Source organism: Heterodontus francisci, chromosome 23, assembly GCF_036365525.1.
Source record: "Heterodontus francisci isolate sHetFra1 chromosome 23, sHetFra1.hap1, whole genome shotgun sequence".
NCBI classification, from domain to species: domain Eukaryota; kingdom Metazoa; phylum Chordata; class Chondrichthyes; order Heterodontiformes; family Heterodontidae; genus Heterodontus; species Heterodontus francisci.
Window position 1 is genome coordinate 32,774,247 of NC_090393.1, and position 11,570 is coordinate 32,785,816.

Below are 11,570 nucleotides of genomic sequence, written 5' to 3' on the forward strand. Positions count from 1 at the left end.
TTAAGTAGGGAACTGAATTGAGCACATGACCTCTTGCAAATTTCAGTTATAAATTTTGGTGGTGCATTTAGTTAAGAGAGTACGCCATTCAGCCCCTCGAGCCTGCTTCTTCATTCAATAAGATCATGGTTAATCTGATTGTGGCCTTAACTCCACTTTCCTGCCCCCATAACCTTTGACTCCCTTGTCAATCAAAAATCAGTCTTAACTCGGCCTTGAATATATTCAATGACCCAACCTCTGCTGCTTGCTGGGGAAGAGAATTCCAAACCTTAACGACTCTCAGAAGAAATTCCTCCTCATCTCTGTCCTAAATAGGAGCCCCCTTAATTTGAAATGCTGCCTCCTAGTTCTAGACTCCCCTGTGAATCTCTATCTTAAATATAAAGAAAACTTGTTTTGTTTTGAATTGGCACTGGCTGAAACTTTTTATAAGCAGTGCAGTGTAAGTGATTTCCTAGGGAACAGGTTGGGCCTATCAATGATTCAAAGGGAAATCTTCACGCAGAAGCAGAGAACATGGTAAAAGTATTAAGTGAGTACTTTGCATCTGCCTTCATAAAGGAAACAAGTTGATGTGAAGGTCGCACTAAAAGGAGAGGGAGAAATTATGGGCAGGATAATAGAGAAGACTTACTAAAAAGATTACCATTACTAAAATTTGATAAGTCACCTGGTCCAGATGGATTGCATTCGAGATTACTGAAAGAAGCAAAAGTAGAAATAGCAGAGGCATTAGTCATAATCTTCCAATCCTCTATGGATGTAGGACTAGTGCCAGAGGACTGGAGGTTTGCTAATTTTATACCACTATTCAAGAAAGTGGGAGAGGAATAAACGAGGTAACCACGGGAAAGTCAGCCCAACATTGGTGGTGGGGAGGTTGGAAACCATTATCAGGAACAAAATAAATCTTCATTTGAAAAGGCATGGGCTAATCAAGAAAGCTTTTGCAAAGCATTTAGCTTTGTTGAAGCTAAATCATATCTGACTAACTTCATTGAATTCTTTGTAACGGAGAAGGGTGATCAAAGTATGCAGTATGTGTTGTTTATATATGGATTTTGGGAAGGTTTTCGACAAAGTGCCTCAGAGATGGCTTATTGAGGAGATGGAAGAACGGTTTGGTAACAGGCAGCATAGGATTTTGGTGGATGGATGTTTTTCAGACTACAAGATGGTTCGCATTAATATTCCCCAAGTTCAATTTTTCAGTCCACTACTTTTTTTAGTTTTTATTAACAACCTAGACTTGGGTGTAGGGAAAAGTGTTAGAAATTTTGAATATGATACAAAACTTGGCAAAGTAGGAGATCATGATGAGGCTAGTTATAGGTTTCAGGATGGATCAGAGTATGGTAAATTGAATCCTTAAAAGTGGCAGGACAAGTAGTATAAGATAGTTACAAAGCATTGGGCTTACTTGGGTTTGTAAATAGAGGAATAGAATATGAAAGCAAATAGATCATGCTAGAATTTTATAAACTACTACTTGGGATTCCGCTGAAGTATTTCTGGTGAACAGTTCTGGGCACCATACTTCAGGAAAAATGTAAAGGCATTTGAATGTTGATGCGATTTGGTGTTGACATTTAGCTCAAGGTCAAACAGGACACTTGAGGTTTTGTGCAGTTGGATTCAGCGTAAGAAACTTCTTAACAGTTGACTTTGGAAGTGTGTCCATTGAGACAACTTGCCCATAAGGAATACATGAGCCTTAAGAGACAGGCCAGGTCAAACACAGATCCATCTTAGCAATTAAACATCACTTGCTTCAGACCTTTGACTACCTGTCAGTAATGTCACAGGCAACAGTTAAATTATTGGGCCTTGCATATAGAGCCTGTCATCATACGCCAAATCTAAAAAAAGACTTATCTACTGTATTAACATATCTCAAACTTCTACCATATTCTGACTTGTACTGAGGAAGGTTATAGGAGATCCACGTATATTGTAAATATTTGTGATGTAACACACTTCTCTCATTTCCCTTCTGATTTTTACCCATTTCATTAATTCACAATCAACTTACTGTTTTTTGTTTCAAATAGGCTCATAATTTGACTTTTCTACTAACTTTTTTGTCCCTCCCTCTGTTCATCATTTTCTTTATATATGATGGAGTTAATATTCCTTTGCATTTTCCTTTCCGGCTAAAACAAAACTGTCCCTTGCTTAATTTATACAATCTTTGTCTTTTTTTTTTAGCAATTCTTAATTTTTTTTGGGAGGGATTGTAAGTGGAGGGTACTAATCAGCATCAATTTGGCAAGCTCTTGTAGAGTTGAATTATCTGCATGAGTGTTGAGCTTCACTCTGATCTGTGCAGCCAATAAGTTATGGACTGAGTTTGACTTTACCAGGATATGTTTCATTTGTTTTCTTTTTTAAACTGAGTATCAAAAATGCTTTACTATTATGATACATTGTATGTGATTCCTTATTTGCTCCTAACCCCCCACCCCCACCTTACATTATGTAAAATCTTTTAAAGCATCATAGTAATCTGGTGCTAATATTAACTCAAGGTGCACAGAAACAGACAGAAACAGGTAAATGACAGAGTTGAAAGATTATTGAGCATTGAAACAAACAATATAGTTGAAGGGATTGAGAAAGATCAGATATAGTGGATAGAGAATAATTGAGACACAGTAGTCTTATTCATTGTACTGTGACCTATAACAGCCCACGTCATTGCACAGCTATGAATATTCTAATTTAGAGCCTTTGAGGAACCAAGGATTGCGTATTGTGGGGAGTATTTATGAATGAATTTCTGGTGGGATGTTTTTGATTTGTACTCTCACACATTAAATGCTTAGCATGGCATGCCAAAGAAACTGTGTAGTGGAATACTACTACAGTCACAAGTAGCTTATCAAAGTTTAGATGCATTTACTTTAACACTCTTGTCTTCTAATGCGTGTGCCTTGGGTAGTTTATGGTAGTGGAAAATGTAAAGTTACTGACCTTCACAACTTTGCTTTTTTAAATATGTGTTAACAGAATTATGACCATTCCATTGACCACTTGAACTACCTTAGTTCAGCCTGTTAGTTTGTTTGCATTATGACAAAATTGGGTCTTAAAGCACACTGTTGCAGTTCAGTATCTTTCCCAGTCCTCCAACTAATTTAAGAAAAATGGAGGGATCATGTATCTGTTCCTGCCTACATATTCCTATAGGCCCTTTGAAGGCTGATTTAGAGCATGGACAACTGACTTTCTGCAATGTGCATATTATAAAAATGCAAATGTGGGAGAGTAGTGCGCAGGTTATTGATGGTGTTCGTCATACACTAACAAAACACTGTAAAAAGACCTATACATGCAGATAGTAAGCATAGCATTAAAAGACTTTGTCAGGAATAAATTCTGTCTTGGGCTTTCAGCAAAATTATATTAATGTATTTGAATCATTCACATTTCAACAGCAGATAGAAAAATCTGATGCTTTTATTTTTAAAAAAAACCAAAAGTCCAAAGCTGAGTTCACCAAAAGTGTTCTTTCTCCCCTTTCTCTTTTATTCCTACAGCATTTTGTAAATTGTGTAAAATAAATCTTGTGTCTAATTGTATGTTTTTGGTGTTTGTAAATTAGATGAGAACAGTAATCAGAGTTCTATAGCAGATGCCTCTCCAATGAAGCAGGAGAACAGCAGCAACCCAAGTCCTGCACCAGAGCACAACTTAGTAACCCAAGCAGAGGGCACTGAGACTAGGACTGAGGAAGTTCAGCCCCCTATCAAAGACCAACCCAGCTCTGAGGGTAAGGCTTCAAACAAATTTAGGAATAGGAAATTGGGACTTTGGTAAAGAGTCCTAGGTTCAAAATCCAGTTGTTCATATGTTAATATTTTATCTTGGGAGTGGAAGAGGCTGTCACAACCAGCTTTGCTAATTGTATCCATTGATGCTTGGGTGGAAAATCAAAAATTAAATTGAAGAAAATGTAAACTTTGAGCATCCCTTTTTTTTATATTGATTAAAGAATGGACTGCATTGCATTTTACAAATTTTGTTTGGAAATTTTATCAGAACAGAAGAGTGACAACAGTAGATTCCACAGAAAATTGCTACTGATGGGGAAGAGATGGCAAATTAAGCTAAGGGATGTGCTTTTGGGAAAATAAAGCTAGTGGGATAATCCTCAGAGGAAAAATATTCAAAATATAAACAATGTCCCCATGTGAATACAGGAGATTTATATTATATTGTGAAATAGATGAAAAGTAATAGGGTATAACTTTACACAGGAGTTCCCGGTGCTATTTACCAGAACTGGAGATGTTTCCTATGGTTACTTTTTTTTTGTTTTACTTTGTTTTGTTATTTTAGATCCATGTAAAATGTTTGACAACACTTAATTGTGTAGTTGCAAGATTTTGATACAAATTTGTTTCACTTGAACAATATATAGAGGACCATATTTTAAAATTATCCAACCAAACTATTCAAATAATTGTTACCTCAGCATCATGCTATAGTCTCATGTAATATGTGATGCACCTGCATAAACACAGTTATTTAAAGTTTAGTAAAAGCAAAATACTGTAGATGCTGGAAATCTGAAATAAAAACAAGAAATGCTGGAAATACTCAGGTCTGGCAGCATCTGTGGAGAGAGAAGCAGAGTTAATGTTTCAGGTCAGTGACCCTTTATCAGAACTGACAAATGTTAGAAATGTAATAGGTTTTAAGCAAATAAAGCGGGGGTGGGGCAAGAGATAACAAAGGGCAAGGTGTTGATAGGACAGAGGTTCACAGAGAATAACTGACCAGAAGATCATGGAGCAAAGACAAATGGTATATTAATGGTGTGTTGAAAGACAAAGCATTAGTGCAGAGAGGGTGTTAATTGACAGAAAAATGAACAGCCCTGCACAAAGCACAAACATGAAAAAAAAAAGTGGGTAGACACATGGTTTAAAAAAAAATGGAAAAAACTAAACTAAAATCAACAAAAATAATAAAGAAAAAACTAAAAATAAAAAGGGGGACCCGTCATGCTCTGAAATTATTGAACTCAATGTTCTGTCCGGCAGGCTGTGGCGTGTCTAATCGGTTAATGAGATGCTGTTCCTTGAGCTTGCGTTGATGTTCACTGGAACACTGCAGCAAGCCCGGGACAGATATGTGGGCATGTTGAAGTGGCAAGCGACAGGAAGCTTGGGGTCATGCTTTTGGACTGAGTGGAGGTGTTCCGCAAAGCGGTCACCCAATCTGCGTTTGGTCTCCCCAATGTAGAGGAGACCACATTGTGAGCAGCAAATACAGTATACTAAAGTCTTCACAGATGCTGCCAGACCGGCTGAGTATTTCCAGCATTTCTTGTTTTAATTTAAAGTTTAGTATGGTAACATTTGTAAATCTAAATCTTTTGTTTTTTAAAATAATTTTCTCCTTCATGGTTGTAACTTTTCTATATTGAAAGTACTGACTTGTGGTTCTATTGCTCATGGGAATCATGCAACCCTTCAGTACCAGACTTAAGGGGTCATTCTTTGTGGAAGACTGGGTAGTGAGTCAAGCATAGATATCACCACCAACCCCACCTATTAGCTGCAAGCATTTTCCAGCAGGGAGTCACTTCTTCATAACAGTCAGGAATAAACCCTGCCAGGTATTTTTTGAAATTTCTAGCTCCCTACCACATGGGTTCTGAAGTCAATTGCAGTGGTCTGTTGCCATCCAGCTGAGGTTAGTTAACTCAGAACAAATGGGCGTTGAACCTGGAGTTTTGTAGACTGGCTTATTAGAAAATTCACTAGATGGTTTTGAAGAAGTTTTGTTTTGGCTTAAAATTGAGTACCAAAACTGTATAGAGAATAATGGATTTCTATAAGAAATTGCCAGGTAATTGTTACGAGGAGTGTTTTAGGCAGTTCATTTGAAGTCTAAGATGACCAGCTAGCATTGTATTACTGCTGGATATCCATTATTTTCTGTAATGTGTACTGTAGAGTTCATAGGTAGTACTTTTTTTTTTACACAGGTGATGTCAGGGCAGGTGCTTTTTGCTGATGTGTGGTGTCCACAGTGGAAGATTAATGATTTTGAAGCAAGTTTATCAAGTCATAATCCAGCTGCTTACCAGGGAATAAGTGTGTATAACTAACAACGAGTAAAATGTAGAAGCTGTTGAGATCAAAGGCCTGGGTAAAGAAAACCTTTCCTCTGTTTATCCTCTTCAGAAGCTTTTATTATTACTGCTGCTGGAGATCTTTTTATGTCCCTTTTGTACAGTTCATTTCCTGTCTTGTCAGTGGAGTGATCTCTAGGAGGCGATCAGGATGGATTTTGAATTGATAATGCACAAAAGGAATCCATGTGACCTGTTCTCTGGGGAGGTCAACAGTCTACTCTCTAATTGGCAGTACATGGAGTTTGCAAAGTGACCTCTCTGGAAAGGTCCAAACCTCAGTCTCAGAATATCACGTGGCCTTGCAGGTGATCATTCTTCTTTTCAACTATTCAACCTTGCATTAGACTTTTATGCTGCTCTCCTGATTTAGTACTTGCAGTCCCACTGTTCAGTTGAAAAAAAAAGTAACCTGGGGCTACAATATCCTTTAATTATCCCTCATTTAATACCACAAAATTTGCTATACTGCTAAGGAGCAAGGTGGAAGGGAATAAAAGGGTATTTGTTGTTTATACTTTCTTATGCAGGCATGAGCGTGTGCACTACATAAACATACATTTGTGAATTAGCATAAATTCAGCAGTTTCCATCCAGTCCAGAATATACTCAGGTTAATTTCCAGTCTTGGTGGGTTTACTTTGCCTCTTGGGAGTGGGACAAGAAGCTGAAAATCTTGCTTGCCAAGTGAATTTGTGCTATCTGAGGGCAGTTTAATTAAAATCAATAGAAACGCACAGATGAAAACTTTGGTTAATTACTACACTGGTTTAAAAAAAAATTGGAAAGTCCCTTCTGGTCGTGGGTCATGAGCAGCTTGCCTGCTTTTTACCTTCTGATTAGCAGAAAATTTGAGACACGAGGATGGGGGGGTGGGTGGGGGAAGCTGCACAGCTTTTTAAATGGCTTACATTTTTTAAATGAAATTTCAATTTGAATTCTTTAAACCAAGTAACCGAGAAACACATGTATTAATTTAAACTAGATAGCTAAATAACTTTTTTCCTGTAATTGTTTTAATTTGAAATCTCCTTTTCTATGCCTTCCTGCCTCCAAGCTGTCCTTCATCTGGGAGGACGGGACCGTCTGGGTAGCAGACTTCTTCAGAGGCACCATGGAAGCTCCTCCATGTCTACCAATAAGAGGTGTGCTTTGTGGGACGGGATAGGTTTCTGTGTATGTGTATACATGTATGTGTACTTGTGTATTTTTTTTTACCACAAGGCTATGTAATTGCATAGCTGAGAATTGGAAAAACTCAACTTTAACAAGTATTTGATTGGAATTTGATTTTAAACTTGCTTCCTCTGAATGCGAGTCCCACATTAAAGCTACAAGCCACCTTTTATAAGGTTAACATAAAGCTAATAAATATTGGCATATAATTTCTGGGATTATTTATGGGAGTAATTCTAATTTTAATTTGGTGCCTTTCCAACAATTCAGCAATGTGTTCAGTTTTAGTCTGCCCCCTAAATGCTTATTTCTAAATAGTCTTCACATTTACATTTCTCAAAATTCAACCATAATAACTAGGATCATGTGGCAGTAATCAGAATTTTAAAAATTTATAATGCTCTTTTGAATGTTTCAACATTTCAGATGCCAATTATCTCCCTTTCCTGCCTATCCTGAAGGCATTGTCTCGTTGCTGTGGTACAGTTAATGATACCAAATGCCCTTTTTACCTCATCCATGTTTTCATTAACCATATATGAACATGGTCAGTAAGTGCCTGTAGGCACTTACTGACAGGGTTAATTGATTATTGCAGCTTCAGCCCATCCATCCTGTCTTTATCCACTGGAAGCATTTTTTTTTTTTACCATGGATGACTGGTAATGGTCAGAAGTGGAAACGCAGACTGAGTTTCCTCTTTAACTTGGGGTGCTGAAACCCAACTGTAGTCCTGTCTTCAGTCCTGCTGAAACTGGCTAACGCAGCATGAAGCAGGGATCAAACCAAGTCCATCCTGTTTTATATGGTTCAGCTACTTGCTGGATAAATTCACCAATTTTCAGGGGAAGGGGCTTACACAGTTTTTAAATAGCTCTTTCACCGCATGTCTTGAGTGACCCATGGTTGAGTTCAAATCTGGTTTTTCCTAAAATTATGTATTAACTATTAGGGCCCCAAAAGTCAGTAATTCATATTTTGTGCTTGGATCAAGGTATTGTTTTTGGACTCAATTTACACACAAACCAGTCTATATCTGACATCTTGTAAACAGACCCATGAAGCAAACTCAACTGCTAGAATACCATTTTATAAATATGGTGAAGCATTTTCCAGTTTGTTTCCAATGCTGTCACCTGTACCCTATATAGTACAAGTTGGGTTTCCTACCTGCACCATTTTGGCTAAAATCATTCATCTGTTTCTCCCCCCACCCCCACAAATGCTGTGTGCTGGCAACCATGGCAAGACTTCTATTTCTACATCAATTCTTCTGTAAATGGTTTCTTCAATTTGCAGGGAAAATGCGGCTGACCAGCTCTTAACCTTCAAAAATGTATCTAGAAATAAGCCTAAATAGTAACTTTTTCCATTGCAAAATAAACTTTATTGCATAGATATTGTGTATTCATTACATTAAGGAACACATAAGGAAATAGAAATATGAGCAATCCTTTAAGCATATTAACATGATCCTTTGATATCCATTCATAAGTATTTATCCTACTATCTGTGCTTTTTTCCAAAAGATAAAACAAATTCTTAACTAAATATGCATTGTAGGCTGGTCTAGAACATAGAAATGCAGCCATGTATACTTAACAGCATTGTAATAGCACTTGCTCACTTAATAGCTATTTAAAATCTGGTCAATACTACATACTATTTAAATTTTGGTTCATGGCTAATAATGAATCTTAAAATATTTATTCTTGGGGGGGAAGAGAGAGCAGAATTAAAAGGGTGCCTCAGTCTTGAGATTTCACATTTCAGTTATTGCAGCGGTACTTTTTTGTTGATTTAAAAGACAATATGAATTTTTCTACGGATGAATTTTAGATTTAGAGCTTTTTTTAAAGTTTGTTCTTGGGCTATGGGCAATCCTTTATTACCCATCTCTAGTTACATATATTTGATAGTTAAACACTTTCTTCATTGTTGAAACATCTCAAAAATGCTTCACAATTTTTGGAATATTTTAACTTAGGTAGACAAACCCATTTCTTCAAAGTCATTTATAAGATAATTGGCTTACGAATGCATTGTATTGGAGCATTTAAGTATGGTACTGACCAATAAAAGCCTCTTGATGTTTTCCAGTTTATGCCGAAAGTCCTGATATTTGCATTTCTTGCTTCCCCTAAAGAATTACAAATCCCTTTTCTATTCATGCTTTAAGACTTGATTGAACTCTGGTACCCAAGGCGGCTGTTTAATATTAATCATAGAATGATAAGGCACATGGCCACTTGGCCCATTGTGTCTGTGCCAACTCTGTTAGTGATCCAATTAATCCAACTCTTCATAATTGATACTTATGAAACGTACCATTATTTCAGTAATTGAATCGTAAAGTGGTTAATGCTGTTATCTGTACTATAGACTATATTTCAAAGGTATTAAACTGCACGATGCTCATCAAGGTGGCACAAGCTGTTTGTTTATAAAGTGTATAGTTAAAGCTTTTATGATCCTTCCATGACGCTAAAAGTTGTGGATTTATGTTTTAGCACTGTCAGTCTGGAGTATTAATTTGTGACCGACTTAATTTTAGAATTTCACAAACCTAGACTGGTTTCTGATGAATGAATCCCTGGGTTCCTTTTGGCTGGGGGTCGTTATCTTTTTATTAAAAAAAAAAGTCACTGACTTGCATCATAACTTTAAAAGTTGCATTCACAGCACTTTCTGATGTATTAAATCTATAGTTTTGATAGTGCATTTAAATTTAAAAGCATCTGGACTGAGTTATTTTAATTTTCCATCTACTCACCAATCTAATTGTTTGCAATACATATCAAACAATCAAAATGATTATCCCTCAAACAAAATTTAAATATTTGTACAGTTCATATATCTCATTTGGTGGTGGAGACAGAAAGCATTTAGCTATTAGAAGTGCAATATTTTGAATGTTTATATTCAATACATTTTTTTAAAAATTGTTTTAAAAAGGTATTCACTTTGTATTCTTAGGGCTGTGCATCAGGCCCAGCCCCCCCCCCCCCCCCACCTCCCCGGGGGCAAAGTGACTTCCCTTATCATATTTGATTAAAATGACCATGTTAGCAAACATTGCATTTATAAACGCTGAATTGAAAATGTCAACATATATACACCAAAAGAGTGGTAATTTTGTGTTTTTTTTAAATTGAATGCTACAGAATTGGCTTACTTTATTGAGTGACGGGGTAGAGTGTGCATCCATTTTTCAGAATTGTTCAGTATGTAAATTTGGAAATTTTATACTTGCATATAATAATGACTTGGCAGCAATATTTTTTGATGTTGAAACAGTTTTGCCAAAATAGTCCACTAGAATGTGTAGAGAATTTTTATTTCAACTTTACAAACCTCATTTCTCCTTTTTAGGTTATCCATTTGCCATTTAACAGCTGAGGGGCAGGCAACCTGCTGGCTGCCCATCTATCTACTAGTGCTGCTTTGTAACTCCTTGCTAGGAAGTGCATGAGTGATGCCTTGGGTGATGTGCATTATTTTGCCCTAAATGGCAAAGAATGGAAATTTGAGTGAAATCCTGGATGTGACCATGTGACTGCCAAACTGCACTGACCTCAAGAGGTCTGGTGTGCCAATAATCTTTATCTTGTTTGCAGAATGATAGAATTAGAACTGGTTTTAACAGTTTAAAGTTTGTAAAATGTATTTTGAAAAGATATTTTAAGCTGCTTCTGTTAAAGAACTAAATTTTATTGACCTGAAAATCACCCAAACTGCACCATTGAAGACAGCTTTTGCATTTTATTGCTGAACATTTGGTTGAAGTACGAAATTTCTAGGAAAAAAAATCCGTGGTCAGTTTTCTTCTAGAGGGAGGGACTTGGTGTTCTTTTATGCATGTTTTTAGCAAACTCAAAAGTTTAGCAGCTTGCCTTGGTCAAATTATTGATTATTTACCACCTTTACAGATTTTCTATCTTGAGAGTACATATATTTTAAAGGACACTAATCTTTTATGTGAAATCCTAGTAATAGTGTTACATATATAAAAGGAAGGTAACCTAATAAATCTTGCATTTACTCCTTTTTTTTTAAAACTGTAGACACATCACCACCAGCAGAGCCAAATTCCCAAACTCCTCCAGAATTATCTCCAACTGATTTAGAGAAATCAGATGTGCAGCCTTCAGGAGTAAAAGAGAACACAGAGACTACCAAAGATACTCAGGTACAAATTTTAAAACTATAACAGTGCAACAAATGCTGATCATATTTGGCATTTGTT

At 36.6% G+C, this 11,570-nt stretch overlaps 1 protein-coding gene across 1 annotated transcript in view; it reads left to right on the top strand.

The window, feature by feature from the left end:
- The window catches only part of LOC137383038 (B-cell CLL/lymphoma 7 protein family member A-like), a 48,388-nt gene that overhangs the window by 31,330 nt on the left and 5,488 nt on the right, over positions 1–11,570 (top strand). Inside the window, exons 3-7 of the mRNA XM_068055637.1 lie at positions 670–791; positions 1,024–1,127; positions 1,251–1,358; positions 3,608–3,775; positions 11,389–11,513. Of these exons, the coding sequence (XP_067911738.1) occupies positions 670–791; positions 1,024–1,127; positions 1,251–1,358; positions 3,608–3,775; positions 11,389–11,513 (627 nt within the window). The remainder of the gene's footprint in view (positions 1–669; positions 792–1,023; positions 1,128–1,250; positions 1,359–3,607; positions 3,776–11,388; positions 11,514–11,570) is intronic.